Here is a 14,676-nt window from a genome sequence, read left to right as displayed (position 1 = left end):
ACATCTTTTCTTGCCCCGCTGTCACTTGAACCAACGTATACGTGAAAACTTTTTCACAAAAGCAGGGAAAATTATAAGTGACTAAGAGGATTTAAGAGTATGGCGTACCAAATTGGCTCCAGCCTGCAGTAGCACGTCTGCCACATCAGTGTGTCCATTCTCACACGCATACGTCAGTGCTGTATCGCCAGTTGCCGTCGTGGCATGAACGTTTGCTCCTGAAGGAGAAAAAGTTACAGGAGTGTGAGCTCAAGAGTCTAAGACATTTTTGATGTGTGTCTTTTCTTTCTACCATTGCTGCATCTTCTTCCTTGCCCACCTGCAGCCAGTAGGTATTTCACCAATTCCAGATGGCCTTCTTGTGCAGCTTCCATTAGCGGGGTAGAGCAGCCCAGCTCAATGTCTGCCCCTGCCTTAATGAGGAAGTCAGCCACTTCTAAAAAGCCTCCACAACATGCTAGGGTCAAAGCTGTCTCCTGGGTCTCCTCTGTCTGGGCATTGATGTTAGCACCTAGACAACAGAGCAAGAACAGTTTCGTTATATTCAGCTACTAAAATGGGAAAACAATGATAACCAACTGTGATCATGTCAAAAAAACTGTTAGTTTTTTTATTTATGGTGTTTCAGAGATGCAAGAACAAAGGCTGCTACCTTGAGCCAGCAGCAGTGCTACCATCTCCTCATGGCCTTCTCTGGCTGCCTCCATCAGGGGAGTGTAGCCCTCATCATTAACCTGGACACAAACAGAAGCATCATCAGATAAGAAAACATAAGGGTGAAAATGACTCGCAGGTTACACGGACACAAGCCTGACTTGTGTTTATGTGGATGGAAATTTTCATCAATGTTGTCATTTACATTTTAGATAACAGTGAAAAATTAGCCGTTTTCCAATTTTGGAAGCAAACACTTTTGTTTAAAAGGACCGACACTTTTTGGTTTGGAGCATTTATAGTATATCTTCACAGCAAATCTATCTACAGCTATACAATTTTTTTTCGTTTGTTTTTAAAGTGTCTTTTTGCATACCTCCTCCAAGTTGGCTCCTCTCTCTATAAGCAAGGCTGCCAGCTCCACATGTCCTCCACAAGCTGCCAGGGTAAGGGGCGACTCAAAGGAATCAGCTGGCATGTTGACTTGCGCGCCGCTGTCCAACAGCAGCCGTGCCACCTCCACATGGCCATCCTGGGACAGCGAGACACACAGAGAATATAGAGATAAGCACCTGAATAAATACACGTATCAATTTCTAGTCAAGCTACATGAATTTAAACCATCAATTTGAAAAAGTGTTTAAAACTAGAAAGAAGAAAAGTGATATTTTAGCAGACTGATGGAAAAGGTATCTAAAACCTTGCTATACAGTTCCGACAATAGCACAATTAATGTTTACAGAAAACTGCACACCCCTTCCACAATTATTTAGCTCGACTGGTCTGCAAAGAAGATAAAAACCAATTAGCACAGGGGAGATGGTGTAAATTATTAAAATCTTCTTTCAGTCCACTTTTCTCCCATTTAACCATGCGAGTACCCAACCATTAACAGAACTCTGTTGGGTTTGGACACTGAATAAGACCTGCTGTTATGCTTCTGATGTTATTTTTTTTTTTAAATTTAATATTAAAGTTTATTTTGTTTGAGCTGTACTGAGACACAAAAGGGAGTCTAAGATACATAAAGCCATTAATTAATGACCATGCCGATTACTTCAATGTAATGCACTGTCTGTTTATAGTTACAAATACAAAGTCATAAGTGGTTTGGGGTGTGAAATGTGAAGTGAGGTTTTAGGTCAGATGCTTACCATGCAGGCCTCCATCAGCGCCGTGTGCATCTCATCCGTTTTGTGTTCCTGGTCTGCTCCGGCCTCCAAGAGAAAACGCACCATATCCAAGTGACCTGCAGAGGACAAACAAAATCAATGTAATTAATCTTTTACAGGCCTTTGGACAAGGTTATGGGAGTAGCCTGCCACTGGGGGAAAAGTAGCAAGTTAGATCAGTTCAGAGTCGACTGCAAGTGTGCCAATTTTACTGATCTTAAGATGTAGGCTTTTTAAAAAAAAAACCATTTCATTAAAATGAAAAATAAAATAACCAGCTGAATTTTAAAGAGTAGCCGACTGTTAGGATAGCTAACAGAACTTATGTAAGAGCTTTATTTTACAACAGTATTAGCCCAAGTCTTTGTAAAGAGGGCGCTAAATTGCATAACAACTAAAAAAGTAAAAGGACAATGCACGTTCATTCCTTTCTAAAAATAAACCCTCAACATAAAAACTAACCTACGGATACAAGTTCCATACTTAAGTACTGACCTTTGTAGCACGCAAGTGTGAGAGCACTCTCCTTGAACTCATTGGAGTGTGTGTTGATGCCAGCGCCATACTCCAATAGTACCCTGGCCACTTCTACGTGGCCAGCACTGGCCGCCTCCATGAGAGGTGTGTGTCCGTTCTCGTTGTGGTCCTCAATGTTAGCACCCTCTTTGAGCAGCACCTTCACCACGTCCACGAAGCCACCGGCACATGCATACGTCAAAGCTGTGTTGCCTGAAAGACAGAAGTGAGATTATACCGTGTGTTTTGAAGTCACATTAAATGGTTTATAAATAGAGAAGTTAAAGTAGTCTTACCAGTAGAGGACTGAGCATTGACATCTGCCCCATGGACAAGTAGTAGTTTGACAATGTCCACATAACCTCCACTGGCAGCAGCCATGAGTGGTGTTATATCCCCCTTGATGCCCCTGTCCTCCACATTGGCATGCATAGCCAACAAAACCTAAGAATAGAAAAAAAAAGAAGAAAAAACGTAAATATATATTCATAGGCTTGTCAAAGGAATACAGCCCCTTAACTATTTCGCAGTAACTTAATCCGGACACCAATCTAACCTCTCCATACCTGTGCAAGTTCATAGTAGCCAGCCGAGCAGGCAAGACACAGCAAGCTCTCCCCTTCCTCCGTGTGCTCATTGACGCTCCGGCCCTCATCCAGCAATTTGCGCACGGCGTTGACATCCCCATCTGAACACGCCTCTGCTAAACTACGGCTGAAAATAACCAGACTGCTACAATTACTGCCACTGTGGCAGGTGAACACACACACACACACCCCTCACAACAACACAATTACTTCCAGGCAGCAAAGAGACACACACGCATGCTCATATATATTGTTTATGAAGCAGAGAGTGAGTTGATGGTGTGAGCGAGATACATACTTGTCTGCTTGGCCGGCATTGAGTGTGTTTTCAGCTCTCATCCGGGTGAGGGCGGCTGCGGCCTCGTCCAGGGCACAACTCACAGATGACGTCAGTCGCCGTAGCACCTCGGGGTCTGCAAAAGCTTTACCATCGGCAGTGGACAGTTTACCGATGCCTGCCGAACACCAAAAGGGCAGAGGTGCATAGGGCAATGCAAACCACAGGGGAGCACAACCACACCAGACCAGATGAAGAAGCAAGTCCAGTCCAGCAAATCCAATCCAGGGTTAGTAGCAGCAAACACAAAGAGGAAAAAAAAAATCAATAAAAAATATAAAATAAAAATTTAAAAATGAATAGAGAGAAAAAAAAAATCACACAGAAAACACAAGCATTTGTTAATGTGGCTTAATATATCTTTTTTCAATAAACCACCTAAGAGTCGCAATTTCTTTGTCAAATAGTAAGGTACACAATAAAAGGGGAATAAGCGCTGTGCAAAAGTCTTAAGTCAGTGTTCATTTCTTTATGTTGGGCTAGGAAAACGGGAAATAGGTGCAGCGATTTATTGAGATGTACAAACATAACAAATAGTTTGTACAAATCTAATGAGTTTTAAAGTCAGTATTTGCCATTTTTTCCCCCAAACACAGCCGGAACCCTTAGTCAGGCTTTCTGTAAGTAGTCTTCATTAATAGTTCTTGAAGGACATTCAAATCTCTTCTTTGGAGGAAAACAAATCCTCTGTAAAACAATCAGGTACAAGTACTGGCCAGTGTCAAAAGGAGCCATTTAGAAAGCCTGGAGACCTATTGCTCAAGATTTTTTTTTTTTTTTTTTTTTTTTTAAACAAATTACACGACACTTTGGCTCATTGGAAACAAAATAAAAAGAATTGACTCGAGACGTTTGCACAGTACTTTGTGTTCAGAACAATAATACCAGTGAAATGAAGCTGTTGTATACACCAAGGCTCAAAGGTTTGGAGTCAAAATTTTGCAGTTTTCCTTAAGTCATTAAATGAACTGAAATGTGACACTGCTGAGAAATTCTGATATTTACTGAATATAATTTTGCCGTAAAGACAAGCTTCTTGAAAATGACTTCAAGTTAAATTAGTTTAATATTAATGTGCACTTCCTGTATGTTACAGTCTAGCATCCTACAATAGGACTGACAATTAGCATTACTTTGGTGGTGATTTCATTATAACAATACCAGCAAACTGGTGTTTTATTAAAACAAGTAGTCTGCAAATAAAACTTTTCTTGTTCAAATCTCACTTTCCTAGACCCATTTCCTCTACCTTGACTGACAGATGGACCGATCTCACAATTGATGTGCTTCAATTCAAATACTTCAAGGTTAAGTAATGAACATGAAAATAAGATCCTTTCTCTTCTTTTCATGCTTATTTAAATCTTTTTGCAAGTTCCGATTAGTTCCAAACCTTTGATCAGTAGTGTATACGAACCAATGTAGATTCAAGCTGTTAATGTTCGAAGAGAAAACTGTCTCATCCTGTGTGAACTATAGATGTGTAAAAGGCAGTGACCATGAGAGAAAATGCTGTGTTAGGAACAGTGGCCAGCAAGCAAGAGAAGAACTGAAGAAAACACAATGCAATATGACAGGAAAAAAAAGTCTGTGCGTCTATTTTGTCATGAAAAAGAAGAAAAGTCAATGACCAGAGTGCAAGGCAAGCAGCAGCAAAATGAAAACAACTGCTTTTGCTAATGACCTACAGAGGAAGATCTCTCAAGGGAAAACAATGAACATTTCCAAACCAGCAAACCACTTGTAAGAGGAGTAACAGTGTGCATTTTACAGACGTGTGTAAAAATGAAGAAAGAAAGGGGGAAAAAAAATAAATAAAGTTGGCTTGAAACCTTTCGGCCTCAACTTCAACCCATCCATTAACCAGGCACAAGAGAGCTTCAGTCCTTAAGGTTGTTTTCTCACCACTGACTCAGGCTAAACTTAGCACCGCTCTCAGACAAAGATTTCACAACAGTCTCATATGCACAGGGAAAGAGGTCAAGGAAGTTGATCATTAATGTTTTACTTTATCGTGTTTTTCCTCAGAGAACACAAGCACTTCATTCACTAAACAGGAATAAATAGGTTAGATATCAGCCGTCACCAAATCCCCTCTCCTGTGTATAATCCTCTACATATAACTACTAAACAGAGCAGGAAGTAGTGAATGAGTCAAGAATTTCAGTCACAACATCAATTTAAAAGACCTTCTTCACTGTGTTTACACATAAGCACTTGTTCCTGCTCAGCTCCACCTACAACGCTGCCATGTTTACACGTACAACACCATCTATCTTTTATCGTGTTAAACTAAAATAAAATTTATCAGGACATGTGTATATACACCAATTGCCTACTGAAAACATAACTGGCACCGACACCAGTCTAACAGGAATCATTCTTGAAGCATTTACGTGCAATGAAATGAACAACTAGATCAAAATGTAAGCTATCCTAACAATACGTCAGACGAAACCATTAGTACTATTTCAGAGAAAATGAGCTGCCTTCTAGGTAAAACCAACCAATAATACTGCTGGTAAGCGCTGGCTAATAACTTAGTGTGATATTCTGTGGCCATTAATTACATCTGAGCAACCCGCCCTTCCCCTCATTTAAGAGGTCTTAATGTAGAATTAAACTAGCTAGTGAGATCCAGAGATCTTAAAAATCTCAGAACGGGATGAGCATGAGCTCATCTTAATGTTGTTAAACTAAGCAGACACTCTAGTTTAGACCACTTATTTCTTTGTGCTTTTAGGTACGTAAACTTTAAATGAACATTTAATTGCATGTCATTCGTTATTTCATGCACTTTCATTTGCAGTACCAGTAAAGTCTCTGGTGTCTGGGTAATGTGGAATAAGAGTAGCCACTAATCCATTAAAACCAGTTTTTCAGTATAATGTTTGAGTGCAAAATCATGGTGGCTCTCCCGTAGGAGGAAAAAAAAGGATCAAGTAACTGCCAAGACATGACAAAGGGGCAGGAACTGAATCTGAGGATGTAACTGTAATAAACTAGGCTTTGTATTTGCAGCAGCATCATGAAAGCAAGCTCTTTTGATATAATTTTCCCCACACAGAGCAACAAGGGAACCCCAGACAGAAAATGAAAGGGTTTCAACTGTTAAAAAGTACACAACGGGATAATTGCTAGAAACAATTATGTTTTGATAAACTGGTGATCCCAAAAGTGCTGCTGCTGCAATCCTGAGACTTTTCACCAGGAGCGCTCTGGAAAAAAAGGTCTACACATTATTTAGCTCTAAGGAATAATTTAATTTAAAATATAACTTGATTATAAAAGAATTTGATCAACAGTTTTAAATGACTCTTATGTGATATGTGTATCATGTATAATATTTGTATAATTGTAACCTTTTGTACACTAGATAACTTTCACCATTCACCAACTGACTTTTCCCCCCTCTACAATGGATTAAAAAAAAAAAAAAAAAAAAAGAGGTGCATTCCTATGTGGTCACTTCACTTTCATTCATTTGCTTAGCTCAACCACCGCCACCACTCACCACTCAATAGTAGGTGTGCAAGTCCATTTTTGATTAAAAAAAAAAAAAAATACTGACACTTAGGACTTGTATAATTCACAATATATGTAGTTCCCATATTCATGGTCTGTGTTTGATGGCACAGTGTGGGGTGGAGAAGATTTTTGAGTTAATTTAATTTAAAAGCGTTAAACCTGGATTATGCACTTTTGCAGACAAAGACAACTGGAGACCCAACGGCCCAGTAGTCATTCCTGTTATACTTCTTCGAAATCTGCCGCCTGAGGCGCATGCGCAGTCGTTGCATTGTAATGTAAATTCTCCGTGGACAAGTTGCCGTGATCACAAAAACCTCAGGTAGGCACACAGACGTTTGGATAGACCCTCATGCTAACTTACTCATGGCAAAGTTTATGACACTGGGACCTGGGTGGACCCCAGCAGAATATCAAAAAAAAGTATCATCTCTGCTTTAATCTATGTAGATCCAGACTTCCATAACAACCTGGTCTTTTTAACAAACATCATCCGTCATTTTGTAGGAATGGGACAGTCACAGATGTTGATATATTCTATACATGTATACTGCACGTAAAAAGATAGGTCAAAGACACAGACTGAGAATCCTGGCTGCCAACACAGCCAAGTAAAAACGCACCATTCCAATATTTCCAGTTTTTGTTGTCTCAACTGTCTGCAACTCTCAAAACTGTCTGAAAAATTGTGGTTTATTGAACAGTTTCGAATGCTTAAGTTGCAAATATTAACTGATAACATTGCCCCAAACCCTCTTCCAGTAATCCTCTGTGCCACAACTGAAAACTAGAAAAACTAAACACAACTGAACTGTTCTGCACAGTCACACAGCACCAGTGTACCCTCCGCACTGCTGCAACATTCTACATTCCCTTTATTTTATTTATTTATTTATTTATTTATTTACACTTGCCGCTAAAGCGCAGGAAGCTGCTGCAGTATTCTCCTGAACAACAGGTGTCACCACCAGAACAGCACCAATGAATCTTGGCAGAGTCCTATCAACCGACAGAGATACAACATGCCAAGTTACAAAAATTGAGGGGTGCACGACCAGCTGAACTGATACAAAAACAGTGGCAGACACCAGCAGATATGACATCATTTTTCAATGACACACCCATGCAACAGGGGTAAGCATAAAGTGGTATACATCTGGTCAGTCTGTTAGAAAAATTTGCCCCTTTAGTGATGCTGGCTAAAGGGCAGAAATACCACTGTGTGGCCTGTGATGATTAACAGTTTCTTGTAATCCTAATCAAGTTTTTAAATGAGATGTTAAATCACTTATGTAGATGCTACAATGACTAAGCATCGTTACTAAATCATCACCTCCTCAAGTTAAAAATTGAAAATAAAAATAAAAATCAGCTTTTGTGGGCTAATCTAGAAGTTTTGAAAGTTTTAGGAAAACGGCAAAAGAAAAATTTAAAAAAAAAATTTGGACTTGTGTCCAAATATACTCAGCAGTCAAAGATCACATTAATCCCACAGCTTATTAGCAGATTTTATCCCAATACCGGGTGCGTGCATGCATGCATAGACGCAACCCTCCAGACCTGTGGCTACTAACTGTGATAGGCAGAACCTCTGATTTTAGACCAAGTGTGCACTCAGCAAGGTAATTCATAATGTGCCTGAGCACATTTTACCCCTTGATTCCAGTTCATTTGTCTAGTGTGCCTGCTGTGTAGTGGGCTGACTCGAGGTACACATGTAGTAACTAAGCACAAACTTGGAGCACCAACACCCTCCTCAACAACAGCTGCCTCCATGTAAAATCAGTGCTATTAAATCTAAATGTTCTATAAGAGGACAGCAGTCCAAAAGAAAATGCCCCACTTTAGCCCTGAAATACATTCCTTAGTTGCCATCTTTTGCACTGCTTTGCAGCAGTGTTTCTTTTAGGCTGTGTGCATAAAAGAAGAAATGCAAGAGGTGGGAATTGAAATGCTGAAAAAAAGTGAAGTGTACTTGGGACCCAGATTGTTAAACGCTGTGTGAGGGCAGGCCTGTAGGGGGGTTGGGAGAGGTTGACAATCTTGTCCCGGCACAGTACAAGAAAACCACAACTGGTGTAAGTAAACCCTGTTTAATCTAGCCTGACTCATAACTAGCAACTCCTCTTTAAACTCTGGACCCAACTACAGTGATGACTTTACAGAGGCCGTGGCTTCATGCGGTTAAAGGTACTTCTGACACAGACATTTCCACATTAAGGGGCCACAAGGCCATCTTCTTAAAGGAAAAGGCTGAGCTGGTAGCATGAATCACTGTCACCACACATATTCAGAGGCCACAATTTCTACTGCACATCATGTTTGTTACTTTTACACCAAGCTTTGTTCAAGTTTTCAACATACAGTGTTTCACCTTGACTCTCTGAAGCATACAGGAACAATTTTTTCTACCCATATAAGACAGCCCAAGTTACATCTTTGCAGCAGTACTGATGGTTATCAAACCCCACCACAGCCAGTGCATGCAAGTGTGCATGACTGCTGAATGCTTATTAGAGCGCTTCAATCAAGGCTTGAGCATCCGTTTTCCTCATTGGATCCAGCTTATGCTGTACTGAATTCACATCATATTCAAAATAAAGGTATCCATCATTATTTCGTCATATGTAACAGATAGGCCTTAGTCTAACAATGTGCCTCATTCAGTTTAATACACTGTAAAATTTGAGTCAATAGACTTACATCTTTTAAAAAAAACAAAAACAAGAGACAACAAATAAAGCAGCTCATTATCTTGCTGCTTAAAGAGAAGTCAGCCTAAGCACTTCAAACTTGGGCATTGCTGTAAACAAACTCAAGGTAACCTTCACACATTGCAGCCCGTCCCATGTTCCAAATGGTTTTCCACATAATCCACATTTTTTGCATAGCCTTTCCAGAGAACTCCGGATGTGACATAACTACAACGCCACAGGACGAACTGATCCTGATCCCATCCTGAGTCAAACAGCTGGATCAGGTATCTGTGTCAGCAGGTAAATAAATGTGGACGATTTATTAAGTTCAGCTATATGCTCTGTTTACTATGCCACGGGTCAGAAGCAGTGTATGGGGCGCTAGCAAGAGAGCTAACATAGCATAGAACAGGGGTGGGCAATCTCAGTCCACGAGGGCCGGTGTCCCTGCAGGTTTTAGATGTGTCCTCGAACCAACACAGCTGATTTAAATGGCTAAATTAGCTCCTCAACATGTCCTTGGAGGCATTTCACAACAGCTACCTCAACAGATTTCCTCTGTTTATTAATAACAGACTTTGAATTAACCACAAACTGCAGTCAAGACCTAGATCCAACAGTAACAATACGTTCCCTGCCACTCACCACTCACCTCACTCTTAGTGTCTAAATGTTCAGTTTAACATTTGCTAATAAGGTTTTATTGGCCGTAATGCTGGGTGGCATGATAATTTTTTTTTCTTTTTCTTTTTTTTTTAAGGCATAATGGTAATTTAGGAGTCTGGCAGTTTCACAATAACCTGGCATCATTATTATTAAATATTTCTGCGTAAGTATATATTTATAGTTTTTATATATAATAAGATGTATAATAAACAAAATAACATTAAAAACTTTAATGCCATAACAGCCAAATTAAACAGAACAGGAATATCAAACCTTTCATTCCTGGCTTTAGAGTCAGTTATATGTACGGACACTTTTGTCGCCTCCGTTTCTAAACAAAGCCGACACATGGCTCCTTAGCATTCACTTCCACTGCAACACCAAAGTGTAACTTTGACACAATTACCATGTGAACTTATACTTCCAGATTTTGTTGCACAAACTATTCTATTGTTTGAAAAAACACCTGTTAGGTTCATGTAATGTGTTATCTTTACCTCACCTAGTACCCTGTTGCTGTGACAGTGAGATCAAAAACGTAGCAAAACAATTTCTCTTTATTACTGAAAAAGTCTGAGTGTTGTTTTTTTTGGGGGTTTTTTTAACTTCACTTGCAGTCCCTCTTCTTCATCTGCCATTACTTTTCTAAAAGAGCAAACCTTTAAACTGCTAGCAAACTGTGATGCTACCTAGCATGCCACTTCTGCAGTATGTTGTACCACATGTAATTATTAGTTCTTCAAATTATGTTACCAAATTGTTGTGCTGGCTGCCCTGTTAAAGATTCTGCCACCTAGTAGTTATTATTTGAACAATTTCTTACATCATGTGACTCAAAGAGTGAGAAACAAGGGTGAATTTTTAATTTTATGCAGGCAAGAAGAAAAGCTGGGGAAAGGTAAGTTAGGCTTCAAAAACACCTTTTTTTTAACATCTAGCATTAAGATCAACTTGCAAAAGGTCAGTGAGCTGATTTGGTAGAAAACAAACAAGAGCATGCCACTGAGACTTAGCTTTGCAGGAATAAAAATTCTGGTTAGCTCAAAATACAAAATAAAATAAAAAATAAATCAAATAAAATATTTGAAATGACTCAACATTCACTGGGAACTAAAGAAATATCTTACTTAGACAATTTATCAGTTAGGTTTGTCAATGTACAACTGCTATGAATTTAGGGGATTTTATGACATGTATTACAGAAATGTTTCTTTGAGTTGTGCCAAGAATGAAAAAAAAACCTACTGAACATTACAAACATGAAACAACATTGTTGTAGAAATCATTACTTGGGTTTAGGAAAACTTCAGAAAATGTGTCACTATGAACTCAGTTCAGTTCGTTGCAAATTCAAATTAAAGCACTATTGTGCTTCTATTCATTTAAGATGGACTATATCAAGGAAGTGAAAATCTGCCCCACAGTCTGCAAAATCAAAATGTGGAAACAGAGGACATATCATTTGGGCTGAAGACAAGAGGGTCTGTAAGGTTGCAGTAGTGCCCATCTATGAACTCCCCCCCCCCCCCCTCCCTCCCTTAATATTGAACAACACTGAATACAGTGGCTTGCCTGCAGTACACACCTTAATGGACACATTAGATACATTATGAAACAAAAATACACAAATGAGGCTCCAAACCATTCAGAGGCTGAGATCATTAATCAAGCTAAAATCCTGAACATCCTGCTTCCCTAACTACGACTCTGTTTTCTCTCAGGTTACAATTGTTTGGTTTCTGTTGTTTATTTTTTCACTGCATCTACATTAAGTAGTAAAGAGAAAGGGAGATATTACCCAAGTACATACAAGTATGGCTACTGGTAACAGTAGCCTTCATTTATAATCCATGTGCGACTTGTCTTACACCATGCATTTCTTGTAATTAAGTCTGAGCATTTACAGTCTCTAGAAAACATAAAACAAAACAAGGAACATTTAATTAGAACTACAGAAACAATTGTTAATGTACAGTTATTAAAATAATCTGAATTTGCCAGCAAGACATTTAACCTGATCAAACACTCATTTCATGTTTGCATATGACATCCCTGCAGGACTCAACCATGTATGCTTAGTATAAATTATTACTATGTCACAACTAGTAAAGCCAGTTCAATTTACTTAGGAGGGGTGTAAAATTCTCCTGATCAACAGCTTGGTTCAACTCATTTTTAGGCTATGGTTTAGTTTACAGTTTGCTGAATGTTAGAAAAGTGGGTAATATTTTAACTGCTGAACGATAACAAAAGTCATATGTCCAGTTCACTCTTTACCTGTTTACATTTACTACCACGTTTTAACAGTTCCAAAAGGCAAACTTGCATACCATTATATTGTGGACATTTTTGAAGCCATTTCTCATATGCAATCACTTATTTACATAACCACAAAAAATCCTTTTTTTTTTTTTTTTTAAAAAGTATGTATGTATGTATAAATAAATAAAGTTATATTTGGCCAAAATACCACTACGCTCAATTAGGGGTAAGATTACGGTTGTCAAAATGATACTCAGATATTAAATCGATACTAAAACTAATATCAAATTACAACATTTATTTGTAACTATATCAATACAGACAGTGGTGTTTTGTCTCCAGTTGACACACGGCGCCACTGTGGCCAGATAGGCACACAGCTCCTCCCCTGACTAATAGCTGAAGAAGTTAACTTTCACAATGCTTTAGGAGGACTTTAAAGAGGTCAATAAAGCTCCTGTTTCACCAACATGTAAGCAGTAAACAGTGATCTTCAATCTTAACCTGGCCTATGCACATATTAGCCATATAACTATTAGCAATTACCCAATAACCACATTGGCCTCTGCTGTCATTAATTCAGCAGCTAGAAAACCGTGGGTCACGGATGGAATATTGAGCCTTGACAGAGCTGATTAAGGACACATGCAGAATTTGGGTTGCTGAATGTGCAGAGCATTTTTGCAGAGTGTGGAGAACTAATCTGAGCAAATAAAGAGCAGCTAAATTAGATGGGTTTCAATTCTGGAGCACAGAGCTGAGGATGTAAGGAGATCCAGACTAACGCAGAGCAGTGTGAACAGTGAATGAGAGAGAGGCTGGAGGCAGATGTTTGACATAATGGAAAAAATACAGCAACATAACTTGACCCCCACCCCCCTCCTAAAATAAAAAAAAAAAAAAAAAAAAAAAAAAAAAGACAGTATGGTGACCACCATATTTTTTGATGGTAAGGTAGACTGTCACTGTTTGTCTACTTAATAGAACACTTTTCTTCGTCTCAATTTAAGCAAGCAGAACTGATAACATTTGCTGCCTAGCTCCAACATTGACATTATTGTTTTATAATTAACCATAGTCAGTCTTAATGACAACAGATGGCTAAGGTGACTATCAGAAAATACCTAACAGTTTAACAGTTAATGTTAAAGTGTGAGCTGACCAGGTTAACATTTATGGCAACTGTTTCATACGTCAATGTTAATGAAATGGGAGCTTTATTGACCTCTCAAAATTCCTCCAAAAGAATAGGGAACATCCACTATTTCAGCTACTTGTGATAAGAGGTCCTGTGTGCAGGTGTCAACAAGAGGTGGCAAAGATGGCACTGTAGGCATCGATGCTTTTGCAACTGAGTATCAATTCTGACAGCTCTGTTTAGTCTCCATCCAGATGGCTACAGCGATGAAACAAAGTTTGGCATTTTTTAAAATGTTATATCAATCCCTTTGTTAGTAACGTAATAAAACCTTGACAACGGCAGCAGTAGTTCAATTTTTAGGCACAACACCAGGGCTACTTTTTTAGGTTTTGCTCTACATGGCATAATTTATATACCTGAAATCTTTGGTACCAGATTTGTTGAAAAAGTTATACCAGACTGTTTGTGCACATTACAAAAAAACAAAGGAAGATAAGGTCATATCTATTAATTATATCTATTAAATAATTTAATTTGGTATCACAATCCACAGCAATGGACTGGAAAATAAGAAGATTAATTCCCATATATCAGACTTAGTTTCAAAGTGCATATATCTTTATCAAACACTGTGCAAACTGCTGCTCTTTTCTCCCCATTTAGGGCATATCAGACTACATCTAAACAAATGTATTTTCAATTTAAAACTTAGCAGCTGTCAGTGAACACCGTTGTGTTTGCTGTATCCTATCTTCTTTACACTTGAAAGAGCTTTCCAAAAATTCCACTTCTAGTGAGCCGAGTTTCCGTGTGAATGACATAGCAAAATGCATTGAAAATGCTACATTTACCTTCCTATGTGTGGACAACGTGTAAAACAAATAGGAAAAACTCCAAGTAAGCCCAAATAATAAATCCATACCAACATATTTAGATATATTTTGCAATAAACAACAGCCTAAGTCAATATTCCACCGATCTCACCAGACACTTGGCATCTTTGTGTAAGGTCTTGACAGGTTTGGTATTTGGCTAGTTTGCTCATGCAGGGCATGAAAGGAGGCTGAACAGATCTTTTTGCCACAATGATTTCACATAAACGCTACTCCTCTCTGCT

The 14,676-nt window shown here is 38.8% G+C and overlaps 1 protein-coding gene across 4 annotated transcripts in view; it reads right to left on the bottom strand.

Moving 5' to 3' along the window:
• The window catches only part of ankhd1 (ankyrin repeat and KH domain containing 1), a 30,978-nt gene that overhangs the window by 12,095 nt on the left and 4,207 nt on the right, over positions 1-14,676 (bottom strand). The window contains exons 3-11 of one of the 4 annotated variants that reach the window (XM_063491109.1): positions 3,228-3,384; positions 2,909-3,071; positions 2,639-2,786; positions 2,322-2,555; positions 1,809-1,903; positions 1,031-1,186; positions 653-734; positions 320-511; positions 109-218 (exon numbers count right to left, since the gene is read on the bottom strand). In XM_063491109.1, the coding sequence (XP_063347179.1) occupies positions 109-218; positions 320-511; positions 653-734; positions 1,031-1,186; positions 1,809-1,903; positions 2,322-2,555; positions 2,639-2,786; positions 2,909-3,071; positions 3,228-3,384 (1,337 nt within the window). The remainder of the gene's footprint in view (positions 1-108; positions 219-319; positions 512-652; positions 735-1,030; positions 1,187-1,808; positions 1,904-2,321; positions 2,556-2,638; positions 2,787-2,908; positions 3,072-3,227; positions 3,385-14,676) is intronic. The other 3 variants (XM_063491116.1, XM_063491120.1, XM_063491126.1) reach the window with 3 other exon arrangements.

This window comes from Pelmatolapia mariae, linkage group LG2 (genome assembly GCF_036321145.2).
Source record: "Pelmatolapia mariae isolate MD_Pm_ZW linkage group LG2, Pm_UMD_F_2, whole genome shotgun sequence".
Classification (NCBI taxonomy): domain Eukaryota; kingdom Metazoa; phylum Chordata; class Actinopteri; order Cichliformes; family Cichlidae; genus Pelmatolapia; species Pelmatolapia mariae.
The sequence above is the reverse complement of the archived record's forward strand: the minus strand, read 5'-3'. Positions and strand labels throughout refer to the sequence as shown.